A 17,108-nucleotide genomic window follows, 5' to 3' on the forward strand; every position below is an offset into this window, starting at 1 on the left:
AGCCCATTTAGTGATTAAGGCTAGGTAAGAAATGAGGCAAAAAATGACCTCTTTTACCTAGTCAAAAAAAAAAAAAGCAATCTGGGAGGCTCAGAAGACCCTCAGAATTTTTGGCCAACACCAAAACAGTTGCTATTTACGCTCATTAAGCCACCCGGGCTCAAACAGTGACCAGGTGAGGCTCTGGCTGGGAGCTATTGTTGGCCAGTCAGTGAGAGCCTGAGTCACTTGGGTTTAAGGCATGATCCTCAAGAAAGAAATCTAGCCAGTAAGCCTCAAGATATCTTCTGAGGTTTCAGTGTTCAAAATTTACATTCCTTTGAGTTGAGCACCAGCAAGTAAGGGTCTGATTCCTTATGTGGACAGAAGGAGGGAAGGGAGAAAGAGAAGGAAGGAAGGAAGGTCATACTAGTTAGTGACAAATGGAATAATACATGGGCTGCAAAGTGTTTTGGTGAGAATGGTTGATGTTTCTAATTTGCCTCTGACTTTACTTCATAATCACACGATCTTTGGTTGACTTTGAATCCATAGTTTAGTAGTTCATGTAAAGAAGTGGTAGGAAGAGGAAGGTTGGTATTGCCCCTGGGTGGTGGGACCTTTTCCAGTGAATTTTGCTTTTGTCTTATTTCAGATGAATTGGATGCTGCCCTCGTTCCCTTTGTGAACTTCAGTTGTGGGGCTTTTGCTGGCATTCTGGCATCCTTGGTAACTCAGCCCGCAGATGTTGTCAAAACACACATGCAGCTGTCACCGGAGAAATTTCGGAGGATTGACCAAACTGTCACAGTCATTTTCAAAGTAAGGCTGAGCTAGCTCATCAGTCATTGCTGGGTGTCTGCATCTGGCCTCTGATCTGGAGGAGAATCAGTTTGCTCGTATCAAAGTGAGAACAGGAATACTTATACCCCATGCCTTACAGGGTTATGAGAGAAAAGTGCTTTGCAAATTAAAGCTCTCCAAAGGTGGGAAAAGCTATTATTGCTTTTAGGGCTAGGAATACATTCGGGTGAAGAGTACGGGCCAAGACATTGCCCAGGTCTAGTTTATGGTTAATATCCAGAGGGTTGTTCAGATGTCAAGGTAATGGGGTGTCCCAAAAGTCTTAGCACTAACATGTATGGGCCACCCTGTATAGTATAGGCAGCCATATTCTCCCGCTAAAGGATCATAGACTTAGAGCTAAAAGGGGCCTTAGCAGTTAGACCTTAGATTAGACCTATCTAACCCAACCCCCTCATTTTACAGATGAGGAAACTGAGACTCAGGTTAAGTGATTTGCCCAGCATCACATGGCTGGAAAGTATCTGAGAATCCATTGTTTAGGCACTCATCTAGTATTCTGTCCACTGTGGCATCCTCTCATATTGCTTGTAGAATTTTGCTCTTAACCTGAATTCTTCCTTCTTGCAGGATTATGGGCTAGTCGGCTTCTTCCATGGTGGTGTTCCCCGTGCCCTTAGACGAACTCTGATGGCAGCGATGGCATGGACAGTCTATGAAGGGATGATGGCTAAGATGGGTCTGAAGTCCTGAAAGAATGGAAGGAGAAAGGATGGAATCAGCCTATTTCCACCACCCTGTCCCCATTGAATGATGATGCTGTCTGTCCATTTTGGGCAAAAATGATGTTTCTAATCCAGAGGTCCAGGCAGAATTGATTCACTTTCTGCAGTCAGTATACAAGAAATGGAAGTATTTGACCATTTGAAGCATTCCAAGGGGCCCATCTTGCCAGTAAACTGACTTTGGGTTGGGGATGGGTGAAGGTTTTTGTATACCTTGCAAATCTACCTGTTCAAGGCACGTGGTATCCAGAAAAAATGTCTCTGTGGAATAATCCTACTTGAGCCACCTGTGTGCATCAGGATGGCCTTTTGCGTAAGTCAGTTGGAGAAGCACTTGTGATTGTATAGTCAGGCCCATGTCCTGAGCTGAGGAGAATTTCTTTGAATTGCAATTTTAATTTATTGAGGGTCTGATGAGTAGACAAAAGACCCTTACCGTAGCCAGTTTTGGTTTTTGGCAAACTATAAGGGAGAAAAGAAACCCTTATTTTCATTGAGTCCTCAATCCTTGTTCTGAAGGATGGATCAGTTTGGTTTCCTGCTTGTTCCCCGTCAAGTCAGTTCACTTCTGTTTTGGCTTAGAAAGAACATGTTATTTCTGCCAAGCTCCAAGCTAGTTCAACAAGCCGCTTTGACGTTTTTCAGCAGCTAAGGTGGGGATGTATGAAATCAAGCACCTTGTCATTCACATTATTGAAAGCTGTTTAGACTACTTAGTTCGTATTGTCCCTTGCCGTAGAATGATACAGTTCCATTGGGAAGGCAGGCATCCTTTTAATCTAGTACTTGTTGTAGTGAAAACTGCCTTCTGACTCCCTTTCAGAATAGGAAAACTTTCTGTGTTCTCTGCTCTGAATTTGCCAAAGAAGTAGACCCAAAGACCCTTTTCAAGAGGGAAGGTATAAAGACTCAGTATTGTTGGTCTAGAAGCATCTTAGGGGAGGCTCTCTGAACGAACGACCCTTTCTCCAGTGCCAGGGAAGACTCAGAGCTGCTTTTGCAGATTTCCCCAAAGGCTTAACTCAGGGAGTTTCCCAAACTTGGGGTATTAAAGGGGACACAGACAACCAAGTTTACTTATTCAGAGGTTATATCACTTACAATTTTCTATTGTGTTTCATGTTAAAATACCTTTCCCTGATGGATAAGTATTGGGGGGGCGGTGAGGGGTGGAGAAAAATGTCTTTTTCCATCTAAGGACACAGATGCATTATTTTGTCATATCCCCTAACTTCACACAAGCTGCTATATCTGTGTTCCTTTCTGTGCTGTGTCAATAGGAGAGTAGGAACAGGCCCAGCTCTTGAGGAATCTGAAAGGCAAGGCAGATTTTGGTTTAGGTTTTTAAAGAAAAAGTAATTTGCCCTTAAGATGGCACTTCATTTTTGGAATAATTTGGATGAAGCCAACTTAAAGTGGTTAGGGATAGGATGTACCATGATTCTAATTTTGGCAAATGTGATGCATCCTTTGGGTCACTGAGAGATTATAGAGTTATTTATTACACTTTTTTTAGGCCTACGTTAAATGTACCTCTTGTAATCTAGTAGTTACTTAATGGGTCTTCACTTCTGTTTCAAGAAGCAATGCTCCAATTTGCTTCGAAGCTGATTTGACCTGGCTCATTATGGTGAAGTTCTTCAAGCCTTGTAACTGATATTTTTACATCCCAAGAAAGGAAGAAAGCTGAGATTTTAATTTCTAAACCTTGGAAATCTAATTTGTATTTCTCCAATGCGTGTGATTTCAAAACTGGTGAAATGTAACTGACTAAATACAGTCTTAACTCCATTTGTTGTTCATGTTTGTGGCATTACATCAAAATAAAACCTAATAGAAATGAGAGAAATTGGAAACTTTGTGGGTCTGTAGTCTGGGCAGGTGGCTAGGTCTCTGATTCTCTGTTTCTCCTCTTATCCACAAAACCTTCATTTCATTAGCCAGTTACTTGGCTAATGAAATTTATCAGTTTTATGATTGGAAATGATTCATCTCTTCTTTCATGATTCTCAACAAGAGCAGAAAATCAGTAAGGTTCAGCATTAGTATCTTTTTTTTTTTTTTGTAGAATCTTAGCCACATTAAAGAAGGAAAAGAAGAAATTGACTTATGAACAGTAAAGTGCCCCTGTCTATAGATGGTGCTATATAGAAAATAGCTAGGATTCAGCATTTTCAGAACTTAGAAGCCCTGGAAAGATGATGGCTACACTTGCCTTTCACAAGGCCTCATCCTACTTTGGCGATTATTGACCCCAATTATACCTCTCATCAGAGGCATGAGAGGAGCAGCCAATGAGAACGACTGCCATCAGTATTTTAAAGAGAAGGGACTTAGGCTGCCGGTGAGTGGATTTTTCCCCTTGCTGTACAAATTAAACACCTTCTTGCAGATAAATGGTGATATTTGTTAATCAGAAAGAATTCCTTTAAGTGCTTGTTTGGGTATTACAGACCAAATCATCAGAAAGTGAGGTTTTCATTTCTAAACCTCTGCTTATACTGGATGAGTTGATTTCCCTTAATGGAGACATCTTGCACACATAACTGTAGCTTTACGCTGGGACCCATCCAAGATCTGAAAACTGAATTGTTCTCAAGGATTGCAAACACCATTGCATTTTCTCCCTCAATTCCCTCATTGTATTTTAGCACTAAAATTTTGAGAGAGGAAATGGGCTCAGTAGAGGAGAACTGGAGACTTTTTTAGCATGTTGGTATCTCTAGCGGAAACATTTGATAAAATTGTAGGTAGACATAAGAAAAGAGCTGTAGATGATTTAGGTGGGAGAGCTACAGGCTTCATGCTAAACTAACCATGTCTTGTGTATTTTGGCCACTTTGGGATCTGGGGAGGAATCCCAGGGAAAGGTAGGAAGGCTTCCAGTCCCCAGTGGTGTTAAGTGGGGTTTGCTTCTCTCCCCAGGAGGCCTTTGTATAGCCTTTTCTTTGGGGTGCATGCCTTGCCCCACCCCTTGGTAGTCACCCAGGGCTCTGGCCACTGGAGATGATCTAGGCAAGACGTGCCCGAAGAAGTCAACTTCACTCCAGCTCTGGGTTGTACCTGACGTCTTTCTTGAACTCATTGAGGTTGGAATTTTGTTCTTAATGCAGGTTGTTGGTGTGATTGGAGATGATGTGTATGAACTACTATGTGCTCAGATTTTTGAAGCTGTGTTATTTTTTCTCTGACATCCTTCTGGCTCATCTCAGCCTGGTGGGGGTGGGGCTGGGGTGGGTGGAATGGTCCAACATTTTACACACCTTTTAGTTTACTTCTCACTGTTCATGTGGGCCCAGGGTCAACACATGAGGTCAGTAACAGGCCTCAAAATACCTGGTAGCAGGATTCAATAGTCTTGCTTTGGATCTAGAGGCCTGCACAGATATTTAGGAATCAGATAATTTTTTTCAACTTTTGAGAAAAAAAAAACAGTAGGAAGAGGAGCGGGCTGCCATAACTCCATGACCTGCCCTTTCCTGCCCTTTCCCCAGAGATCAACCCTAAACTTGAACAGTTTTATGTGCACCAAAGGAAAAGGTGTTTCAACTTCCATAGAATTTTGAAGCATGAGCAAATAACGTGATTTAGGATACTTCCGAATTTCACACCCAGTTTTCTGGGTCTCTAGCACTTCCCCACAGAATTCAATAGTGTTTGTTTCCATACTTTTTTTTTTTCTCTGCCATGTATGGCAAGCCTCAAGATTCGGAAGTTCAGATCTTAACAAATGAGTAGAAGAATTTGTCCACCAAATGAAAGGTTTTTTAAATTAAAATGGTTTTTTTTGGGGGGGGGGAGTTAGACAATGGGGTTAAGTGACTTGTCCAGGGTCATACAGCTAGTGTTATGTATCTGAGGCTGGATTTGAACTTAGGTCCTCCTGAATCCAAGGCTGGTGCTCTATCCACTGCGCCACCTAGCTGCCCTAAATTAAAAAGGTTTTGCATAAACAAAGCCAATGCAACCACGGTTATAGGGGAAGCAGAAAGCTGGGAAACAATTTTTACAGCCAGTGTCTCTGATAAAGGCCTCATTTCTAAAATATATGGAGAACTGAGTCAAATTTATAAGAATGCAAGGCATTCCCCAATTGATAAATGATCAACGGATATGAATAGGCAGTTTTCAGAGGAAGAAATTAAAGCTACCTATGGTCATAAAAAAAGTGCTCTAAATCAGTATTGATTAGAGAAATATGAATCAAAACAACTCGGAGATACCACATCACATCTATCAGACTGGCTAACGTGACAAAACAGGAAAATGATAACTGTTAGAGAAGATGTGGGAAAATTGGAACACTAATGCATTGTTGGTGGAGTTGTGAACTGATCCAGCTATTCTGGACAGCAATTTGGAACTATGCCCAAAGGGCTATAAAATTGTGCATAACCTTTGACCCAGCAATACCACTTCTAGGTCTGTATTCCAAAGAGATCATACAAAACAGGAAAAGGACCCACAAGTACAAAAATATTTATAGCAACTCTTTGTGGTGGCAAAGAATTGGAAATTGAAGGGATGATCATCAATTGGGGAATGGTTGAACAAGTTATGTTATGTGAATGTAATGGAATACTCTTGTGCTATGAGAAATGATGAGCTGGCTGACATCAGAAAAGCCTGGGAAGACTTAAATGAACTGATGCTGAGTGAAATGAGCAGAACCAGGAGAATGTTGTACACAGTAACAGCCACATTGTGTGATTACTGACTTTGATAGACATAGCTCTTCTCAGCAATGCAAAGATCTAATACAACTCCAAAACACTTACGATGGAAAATGCTATCCACATCCAGAGAGTTGGAATGCAGATCTAAGCATACTACTTGCTCTTTTTTTTCTCTTCTGTTTCGTTTTGTTTCTTCTTTCTTGTGGTTCCTATTGGTTCTAATTCTTCTTTACAATATGATTAATGTGAAAATATGTTTAATAGGAATGTATATGTAGAGCCTATATCAGATTACATGCCGTCTTCGGGAGGAAGGTGGGGAGGAAGAGGGAGAGACAATTCATATAAGGGGCTGGAAGGGAGAAGAAATTCTGGAGAACAAGGAATGGGATTGGGAATGGCCTGGTGGTCAAGGCCAGGGCCTCACCAGTCAGAAGAGAAGGCTGTAGGGCAGAGGCATCACTAGGGGGAGAAGGCTTCCAGGGAAAGGAAATGAGAAATGATTTAACATGTGTCAGCAACACTTTGCCTCTTTGGAGAGTTAACTCTAGATCTAGGAGTCAAGCAGCAGGAAAAGGACTGAGCTGCCACCACCCATCTTGCCATCTTTTTTCCTCTCCCCTAATAATCCAGGCTCTGGCCAGAATTAGACTCCTTCTCAAGGACATGATTCTGCTCCCTTTCTGCTTTCCAAACTGAGGCTAGCTAGGAATCCCAGTGTATCCTTCACCCTCCAGCTCATATTTAACTGTTAATTTAATTTAACTGTTTCTATTCCTGACAGCATTGTACATTGTCTAGGAAGACCTTGAGCTCTGTATTGCTTGTGTAATTCATGAAGAACATGTCTATAATTGGAAGGAACATTCTATTCAGAAGAATACTAATATTTGGATGAAGGAAGAGTAATCTCAAAGGGTAGTCTTATTAGGAGATCTGTGAGGGGGCAGCTAGGTGATGCAGTGGATAAAGCACCAGCCCTGAAGTCAGGAGGACCTGAGTTCAAATCTGACCTCAGACCAAACACTTGACACTAGCTGTGTGACCCTGGGCAAGTCACTTAACCCCAACTGCCTTTAAAAAAAATCTGTGAATATGAAACATAACTTTAATTTCTCATTCATCTGCTTCTATCCATGGGATGTGGAGGGCAAAGGGATAGACAGTGCAAAGATGGGGGCCAACTTGGAGGCCCAATAATACCAGTCAGAACTTGGTGTTATGCAAAGGGTTTTTTTTAAAGATCTGGTTTTGCCGCCCCCCCCCCAATGCCCTAAGGGACAGGGGGACCTATTTGTAACAAAAGGAAAGAGCAGTGGATATGCAGCCTAGAAATCTGGAGTAGGCTACTATTTATGGGACCATAGATCTATAGTCCAGCTTGCTCATTTTAGAAATGGGGAAACTGAGGCTAAAGAAGTTCAAGTACCTTTGCCCAAGGCCTCAAAGGTAACATATGACATAGGTGTGATTTAAACATAGGTCCTCTGATTCCAGAACTGATGGTCTTTGCCAGGTGCTCTCCTGCCTCCGTCAAGGAAGTTACAAAAAGTGGATAATAAACCCCCCACTAGAACCTATGTGAAGACTTCATTGAATGGTGAAGGCAGGAACACCAAGTCATACTTGCTGAGTGTCCACAGAAAAGTGGTCTGGCTCAGATTAGGTACTGATGAAAGATAACGTTGAACAGGTAGGAAGGACCCACATTATAGAAGGCCTTAAAAGCCAGATTAAGGAGTTGAGACTTTATTCAATGAGCCTAGGGATGGTTATTTATTAGGGATCATAGAACAGTCCTACTCTCACATTTTTGCTCATTTTGTAGATGAAACCCAAGGACATTAAATGACTTGCCCTGGGTTGCATAGTTTTTGTTGTTGTTGTTTTTGAGGCAATGGGGTTAAGTGACTTGCCCAGGGTCACTCAGTTAGTAAGTGTCTGAGGAGGGACTTAAACTCAGAAATTTGATCTCAGGTCCTCCTGACTGGAGGGCTAGTATTTTATCCACTGCACCACCTACCTGTCCCTTCAGGTATTCCTTTCAACTGAGAATTCAAACCCAGGGTCCTCTCCAAATTCCTGAAAGTGACCATCTCAGAGGGTAAGGGACCTGAGAGGTCATCACTTAGGTTTGGATCTCCTTTGCACAGAGCATCCCTTGATGACACTGATGAGCACCATTTGCTTATTTCATGCCTCACTTCATGAAATTTGTTAATTTCATCTGCCACATTCTATAATTTGATTTTGGAATTCTGTCACTTTGTGTTGTGAATTCTTCCAAAATAAAATTTTTTTCCAGTTAGCAAAATGGGAGTTGTTTCAGGGAGGTGGGTACTTGAGACAACTCTGATGATATAAGAAGCTGAAGATGTCAGTAAAAATATTTTTCAAAATGCTGTGTGACCACAAGGGTAAAAGCAAGCTGAGAAAAATCACAGCAAGTGAGTAGTGCTTGGTTGAGTTAGGATTTGAAGAGCGGGTAAAATTTGGATATTCTGAGGGATTCTCGAATCCCTTAATGGCCAGATTAATGACAGAGATTCATTCTACAGATTTGTCCCAAATCCTCAGTGTAATAGTTAGAAGTACCGGAATTTAGAATGGGAGATAGAAGGGGGTGGGTGTAGAGGAGGAGAGTGGAGACGGAAAGAGGAGGTAGGAAAAGAAAGGGGATGGAGAGATGAAGGTGAGAGAGGCGAGGAGAGGGAGACAAGACGGACAGGGGAAAGAAAGGGTGGGGAGAGAAGACGAGAAAGAGAAAGGGGGGAGAAAAGGGAGGAGAGACAGAGACAGAGACGGACACAGACAGACAGAGACAGAGACAGACACAGAGGGACGGAGGAGAGACAAACCCGCAGCAGAAGCACGGACTTCGGGACAGAAGGATAGCCCCTGGAGGAAAGCAGAGAGAGAAGCAGAAGGATTCCTCGAAGCCCATTCCCACCCTGGGGCAGTGTCCCTGCTGGCCCGCCCCTCCTCCCTGCCCCTCCTCCCCGCCCCTCCTCCCCGCTCCTCCTCCCCGCCCCTGGACGACCGGCCCCAGGTCTTTGGCCGACGAGCATGTCCAGGAAGTCCCCGGGAGGCTCGTTTCACTTCAGCTGCCGACGCCCGCTTGTTCTGGGGTGCACCCACTCGCTCTCCTCCTGCCCCAGCCCGCAGACTCGGAGGTCCCTTCCTGACCGTGGAGACCCTCAAGAACAGGGTGGTGAGCAAATGGGACAATGTGACCCAGGCCGAGCTGGAGCGGCTCAAGGTTTCCCTGAAGGACTGCGAGGAGGAGCCCAGACTCCTGACGCCTGCCAAGACAGGCAGTGAGATGGATGCGCTTTGTCGAGTACCCGCCCCACTGGTTCTACTTCCTGAGGTTCCTGCAGACAGGCGGTAAGAACCTGCTAGACGAGTGGTAAGAGGTGGGACTGCACGGTCTGGGCTCCCCTCCTCCTGGGGAGGAGTGTCCCACCCTTCAGACTTCCCCTGCACTGCTTCTTACTCCACCCCACGCGCCCATAAGAATAATCAAGTTTGACAGTACTTAAGTTCTCCAAATCATCTCAATGTGGAGTCCCACTAGACCCCTGGTAAGCTAAGCTACTGCTCCAGGTATTCTTCGCTCCATTTTTTTTTTTTTTTAACAGAGGAGCAAACCGAGGCGTAGAGGTGAAAGACTTTCATGTTTCTGGTCCTGCAGCTCATATGCCAGCCAGCTGAACTTGCACAGCTAGTGAGAGTCAGATGCTGTGTTGGAATCCAGAGTTCTACTTGTCTCACATCACCTTCCTACTTCACTCCCAGGTGTCACCCACAAAGAAAAGGTGGAGAGAGTTTCAAAAGATCAGGGGCCTAGATGGGCATTTGGACCTTCGGTTAAAAAGATGAGGACTTGAAATAACCAGGAAATAAACAGGAAGCCAAATGGGGAAACTGATACTTATAGAGGTTACTTGACTTGTCCAAGGTCACCTGGGGAGGTAGGACCAAATATGAGGTCTTCTGACTTCTGAACCAGGGCCCTTTTTAGAGTGCCAGGCCTCCCAAGTGCTGAGACCAAAAACATCAAAAGACTGAAGAATCATTTTGATAACTCCATAAATGGTTATTCAGGAGACATCTCCCCACCTCCCTTTCCATTCCAAACCAACAGGTATTTAGTGAGATTCCCTTTATTCAGCTATATGCTAGGCAGGGTGCTAGATACCTGAAGGATGTTATAATCCATCTGATCCTTGGAGTTGATCTCTAATCTTTTGAGATCATTGGCATGAAAGATCTCCAACAGTACATCCAATGTGATGAAGTGTGTGGTATATATTACATGTGTTTGGCATATAATATGAATTCCAGACTGTATATTGTTGTTTGTATGTTGTGTCTGCCATTAGGATGGGAGCTTGTTGAGGACAGGCAGAGACTCTGTTTTTGCCTTCCTTTATATCTTGGGCGCTTAGCACCGTGCTTGGCACAAAGGAAGGGCTTCCTGCTTGCTGACCATAAGAAAGGACCTTGACAAAGTAAGTGGTCCTTGCCAGCTTGCTTCACTCATTCAGTATGCACTTACTATGTGCTAGGTGCTGGGGATACAAAGCTAAAACCAATTTAGCTCTTGCCTTCAAGGAGCTTACACTCTAAGGAAGACAACATATACAGAGAAAATTAAATGAAAATATACAAAATCATTTCTGAGGTGACACTAGCAACTGGGGGATTAGGATAGGGAGGGGTGGTGTTATTCAGGGGACTTTTCCCCACTTCCCCCTCAATTACAGAGCAACAAATGAGATTCGCTTTGGTCAGCTAAGCAAGGTAGGGATTCTGTTAAGCAGAAGGACTGAATAAGTCCAGGGAGAAAGCCTGTGCAAAGACCCAGAGAGAAGATGGAGTCTTGGATAAGGGCCAAGCAGGCCACTGTGGCTGTATGGAGTGGTGGGTACAAAAGTTGTTATTGTTTTCATTTTATATGTGAAGAAACTGAGTCTCAGGTGAAGGGACTTGCCTCCGATCACCCAGCTAATAATTGCCAGTGGTGGGATTCAAAGTGGGTTTGTCCTGACTCCAAGTCCAATAGTATAGACAATGTACCATGCCACCCCTTGGGTAAGCATCTGGGTTGGGCTTTAAAAGATAGAAATTGAGTAGAGGAGGAGCAGGAGGGAAGAGACCTCAGGTTTAGGTAACAGCATGAGCAAAAGCAGGGAGGTGGGAGAGTGTAGCAGGGTTTGCAGAGAATGGCCCAATTAGTGTGTAATGCAGGGTCCAAGCCCCAGAGTCAGGAGATGAAGCTGGAAAGGTGCCAGATTGTGGAAGAGGATTGGATCTCAAAACTCAGATTAGTGTTGGTGGACTCTGTTTTTGAAGGGCTTTCCCTTTCTGAGTTATCAACAAGTCTAGGCAGAAGAGTCTTGTTTGAGCACGAGCTGCTGAGCTGTCTGAGCATGCGCAGTCAGGGTTGCAGGGTCTAAGGGAGACTGTTTCAGGGACCTGTCATTAGCCCCACAGCACTGTGGGATCCTGGAGTCCCAGCTTGATGAAAGAAGTCAGAGGAGCTTTGTGCCCACGTTCAGCAGCCCACGTGTTCAAAGTACTTCCAGGTTTACAAAGGACTTTTCTCACAACCACCCCGATAATACAAATATTATCCTTTCCTTCTGAGAGGTGAGCATCCCAGGGGTCAAGTCACTAGCCCAAGGTCAATAATGCTAAGTAGCAGAGCCTGCTGCCTTGGTGGGGATTGTTACATTGTCAGTACAAACATTTACACTTCAAATGAGGACTTGATTAATTGTTTGTTGATTGTCTAGACTTAAGAAAGTGATGGAGAAAATATTAGTAATGCAGGTTATATAGTAGTTACATAGTAGTTCAGGGAATAATCATCCCCCCCCAAATCTATACCCCCTCCCCAAGCTGGTTGTTAAACATATTTTCCAGCATGCCCCTTGAACCAAACATGCCCTTTTCATAACAGACTTTAGACTTTCTCAGGTTGGAGATGCAGCAGTAGACTTGGTAAATCAAACTTTATCAGAATACATATGGGTGAGGAGCCAATCCTTATTCTGCTTGGTCCCAGGCAGCAAAATAAGGTTATCGGTAGGGGTCTCGAAAGGCTTGATGTAAGGGGAAATTTCCTAACAATTAGAGCTGTCCAGAAATGGCATGAACAGCCTCCATGAGTCTTCCCCTCACTGGCGGACAGTGTGTGTGTGTGTGTGTGAGGTGGGTGTCTTCACCAGGAGACTAGCCCTTGTGTCAGGGATGTTGTAGAAGGAGATTCTTGGTCAGGGTTGATTGTAGTAGAGGGCTTCTTGGCTGTTGTTCAACCCTGCAGTTTTGGGAAAAAGGTAAGTCCAGGGTTGGCATATAAGAAAAGAGTCACGTGAACATTAGGCTCTGAGCTTTAACATTGGGAATCAAACTAGGATTACATCAGGGGAGAAGAAAACCTTTTGATGGGAGCCTTATTTTCCCTTTTACTTCCTGATTTATGCCTTTGATTTCCCTCCATCCCCCTCTCCCCACTATCCTGGGGAGGGCGTGATCCTTGTAGAATCTCCTTATTTTGTGGCAAGAAACATTTCCCATTTTGAGGAATTGTAAACAGCATCTGTCACGGCAGCAAAGACAGTTATGAGCAAGCCCAGCTGGACTGTATTTCCAACCTCCAGTTCTCCTTCCTCATCTCCACCTCCTGGCTTCCTGTAAGTGTTTGCATGTTGCCTCCTCTAGTTAGAGATGAGCTCCTTGAGGGCAAGGACTGTCTTTTACCTTTCTTTGTATCCTCAGAGCTTACTGCAGTGCCTGGCACTTAATAAATATTTGCTGATTTGACTCCAGTTTTAAACCATCCCATTGTCAAGTTAAAGAAAGCTAAACACTAAATTTGTACCTAAGAAAATACAAGTTGCTTCTCTTTATTTTTTTCCACCCATCCATTAATTCGTTTATGTGCTTATCAATTTGTCTGTCTATCCTCATTTTTTCTTTTGCTTACAATCCTGTATAGTCAGGCAAAATTTTTGGACAAAAGGCTCTGATTCTACCTATGTTTTTGGACTTCATGAAATTCATTTCTTCTGATGGTCAACTCTGTCTACTCTTACCTTGCCCCTGTGCCCCACAGACTTTCTGCATTTACATCTTTGGTTTACTTCTGCCCTGCCTTCTATCCTTCTCTCTTTTCTCCTTCCTCATGATTTACATAGAGCATCCAGCAAATAGACAAAAGCAGGAAAACATTCATAGAAATTAAAAAAAAAACCCAGGACTTAAAAATCAATCAACAAACATTTAGTAAGTTCCAACAGTGTGCCAGGCACTGTGCTAGATACTGAGGGTACAAAGACAAAAGTAAAATAGTTCCTGCCTTCAAGGAGCTTACATTCTGTTGAGGGAGACATGCACACAGAAATATATATACAAAATACAATCAGAATCACACACAGTGATTTTTGGAAGTAGGGCAATTGCAGATGCGGGAATCAGGAAAGGTCTCATGTGAAGATGGAGCTTGAACTGAATCTTGAGGGAGACCCAGGATTCTAAGAGGCAGAGATGAGGACAGAGTGTATGCCAGGTATAGTGGACAGTCGGTATAAGGGCTGAGAGTTGAGAGATAGAGGGTTATGTATGAGAAGCAGTAGGAAGGTCAATTTAGCTGGACTGGAGGGAACATGAAGGGAAATACTGTGTAGTAAGCCTATTGAGAAAAGGAGTGACATGGTCATACCTCTACTTCAGGAAAATCACTCTGGCTGGTATGTGGACAATAGGTAGGAGTGGGGAGAGACTTAAGGAAGGGAGATTTGACAAGGGGGCTGTTGTAATAGGCCAAGGGAGAGGCTGAACTAGTATAGAAGAGAAAGGGGCATGTGGAAGAGACGTCATGAAGATAGACATGATAACATTTGACAGCAGATTGAATTTGCGGAGTGAGAGTTGGGCATCATGCCAAAAGTATTGAGTGATTGGAAGGTTGGTGGTAGCCTCATCATAGGTAAGGAAGTTTGGAAGACAGGTATGTATAAGAGGAAAGACAACTGAGTTGTGCTTAGACATGGCTCTTATGCGATGTCTGCAGTATATCCACTTCAGAAGCAATTGGTGATACAGTACTTGAGGTGAAGAGAGAGGCCAGGGCCATATATGGAGATCTGGGAGTCATCTGTACCAGGCCCATGATGAAATCCATAGAAGCTAATGAAGTTACCAAATGAGAGAATAGTAGCTGTGGTAATCCACCAATTACAGAGGAAGAGAAGAGAGGAGAATCAGTTCCAGGACAGAGCCTTGGGTTATATCCACTGTAAGTGAACATAAATATGGATGATGGTCAAGCAAAGGACACTGAGAAAGAGCAGCCAGACAGGGAAGAGGAGACCCAAGATAGGCAGCTGGTGGCACAGTAGACAGAGCCCTGAGTCTGGAGTTCAGATCCAGCCTCAGACACTTACTAGTTGTGTGTTAACCTATTTGCCTCAATTTTGTCAACTCAAAAATGGGGATAAAATAGCAGATTAAAGCATACTATTTTCTTTTTTTTAGTTTGCTTTTTCTTTCTCATGTTTTTTTTTCCTTTCATAATATGACTGAAGTAGAACTATATTTAATATAATTGTAAATGTATAGCCTATATGAGATTGGATGCTGTGTTGGGGAGGAGGGAAGGGAGAAAGGGAGAAAAAATTTGGAACTCAAAATCTTATAAAAGTGAATGTCGAATACTATCTTTACATGTAATTGGAAAAATAAAATACTGCATAAAAAAGAACATTTTTTACTAATGTATAGCAGGTAATGCCAGTAGTGTATATGTGGTAGAATCTCTGCTATATTAACATTTTTCAGTCTTTCAAATTAAAAAATTTCAAGTCAATTTCCTCTTCCTTACCTCCTAGACTTTATCTGTCACTATCTAATTCAATAAATATCTGATGTTTGTTATTAAAAAAAAATAGTACCTCCCTTACAAGGTTTTTGTGAGGATCCAATGAGTTAAAAGTCATAAAAAGTGCCTGATATACAGTAGGCACTACATAAATGCTTATTTCTTTTCTGTAGTATCACAAAATACCATCTATGAGAGAGGAGGATAAGGTGGGGCAGTCTTCAGTGTCAAATGCTGCAGAGTGGTGAAGGATGAGGATTTTTAAAAAGATTATTCTATTTGGCAATGATGAGGTGATGAGGGCACTATCTGCAGAGAGCAGTTTTTGTTGAGTGATGAGGCCTAAAGCCAGATAACAAGGAGTTGAAGAGTGAGTGAGAGGAGAGGAAGTAAAGGAAACGATTGAAGACAGATGTGTGGCTGAAAAAAGAGGAGACAGAGAGAGAAAGTGAGAGAGAGAGAATGAGTGAGAGAGAGAGAGAGAGAGAGAGAGAGAGAGACAGAGAGACAGAGAGACAGAGAGACAGAGCAATAGTTAGCAGGGAAGGTGAAGGTTTGTGGAAGGTAGGAAAGACTTGGGCCTATTTGTAGGTTGTAGGGAAGTGACTCACAGATAGCGAGAGGTTAGAGGACAAAGAAGGAGGGGAAATGATTGTAGGAGCAATCTGTTGGAGAACACAGGAGGGAATGCGGTTAAAGAAATGTGTGAGAAAGAAAGAATATGTGGGAAAGCAATAGATAATTAACCCTATTCTTTGTTCTTTTTTTATCCTGTTTTATCATGAAAATGACAATTACTTCCATGTTGAATTCGAAAGGACAGTATGAAAAAAATCATGGCCCGGAATTGGTAAATTTTTAATTTTTATCTAAGTTTGAGTAATGTAAGCATCTAACAACTGCATGGCTTCTCATTCAGGCAGTTGAACTGGCTCCTTACCATAGCTGTAAAAGGGGAGATTTGTATGTTATTTTACTCCCCTGTTCAAAAAACTCCATTGACTGTCTATTCCCTTTGGAATGAAAAAACAAACTCCTCTGTTTGGCCTTTAGAGCCCTTTGACATCTGGCTCCGACCTAACTCTTCAAACCGATTTCATATTGTACCCATTCATACATTCTCTAGTCAAGTCAAACTGGACTGCTTGATTTTCTCCAGAATCAGCATTCCACCAGACTGTCTCCCGTGTTTGGAGTACTCTCCCTCTTCACCTTGTTCTTGTTATTGTTTGTCCTTGGTTCTCAAAGAGGACCATGACATCAGGAAGGTGATGCCTTGAATTGGATTTGAATGAGGGCGGGCTGTGCAAAGTCACTGGCTATGGCCCCATCCAGCACCTAGGAAATTCATGCTGCTATCATTCCTGTTCCCTCACAGGGCTATCCATTCCCCAGATAAACTCAAACCCAAGCCCTGCCTTATCTCAGAGTGATATGATGTTACTTGGTGGTGCAGTACAGGTGGTTTTTATGTGGGAGTGACACCTTTATGCCAGTTTCGTTAGAATGGCTCTGCTGTACTGGGTCTGTGTATTTCAATACACACACACACACACACACACACACACTCCTACTCCAAAGAGAGATGGTTAGTTTGAGCTCTCAGGTAAACCCCATCCCTGACCCCAGGAGGTGGACAGGCAGCATGTGGGCCAATATGTCTAGGGTGTTATGTTCTCTGATATCTGGGATTAAATTGTGCTTATTAATTTTACTTACAAACAGGAATGCTATAACATGGAACAAACTCGTAAGGCTTTTGTGATGTGTGTGAAGACAGGCAGACCAGGGGCCGAGCAGGATATAAATATGATAAGAAATTGGCTTGAAGAGTGCAAGTTTGAATGTATATCATGCATCGATCCTGATGAAAAGGTAAGCATTGAGACAACATTGATAACTGACTTTTACAGCCTCTTCCTTTTTCATGAGGTCATCATGAATACTATCTGAGCAGCAAAGTCTCCTTCCTTTCTA

At 43.0% G+C, this 17,108-nt stretch overlaps 2 protein-coding genes across 6 annotated transcripts in view; both read left to right on the forward strand.

The window, feature by feature from the left end:
- The window catches only part of LOC114049058 (mitochondrial glycine transporter-like), a 21,525-nt gene extending 18,114 nt beyond the window's left edge, over positions 1-3,411 (forward strand). For both annotated transcript variants that reach the window (XM_027870246.1, XM_027870247.1), the window contains exons 7-8: positions 635-801; positions 1,414-3,411. In XM_027870246.1, coding sequence (XP_027726047.1) covers positions 635-801; positions 1,414-1,536 — 290 coding nt within the window. In that variant the 3' untranslated portion in view covers positions 1,537-3,411. The remainder of the gene's footprint in view (positions 1-634; positions 802-1,413) is intronic.
- A 5,872-nt stretch (positions 3,412-9,283) lies between these two features.
- Positions 9,284-17,108, forward strand: part of LOC114049056 (caspase-14-like) — a 14,620-nt gene continuing 6,795 nt past the window's right edge. Inside the window, exons 1-3 of one of the 4 annotated variants that reach the window (XM_027870242.1) lie at positions 9,284-9,631; positions 15,950-15,981; positions 16,857-17,006. In XM_027870242.1, coding sequence (XP_027726043.1) covers positions 9,571-9,631; positions 15,950-15,981; positions 16,857-17,006 — 243 coding nt within the window. In that variant the 5' untranslated portion in view covers positions 9,284-9,570. Of the gene's footprint in view, positions 9,632-10,646; positions 10,759-15,949; positions 15,982-16,856; positions 17,007-17,108 lie in introns of those variants that run through there. The other 3 variants (XM_027870244.1, XM_027870245.1, XM_027870243.1) reach the window with 3 other exon arrangements.

Source organism: Vombatus ursinus, unplaced genomic scaffold (assembly GCF_900497805.2).
Source record: "Vombatus ursinus unplaced genomic scaffold, bare-nosed wombat genome assembly UNPS02014795.1, whole genome shotgun sequence".
NCBI classification, from domain to species: Eukaryota; Metazoa; Chordata; class Mammalia; order Diprotodontia; family Vombatidae; genus Vombatus; species Vombatus ursinus.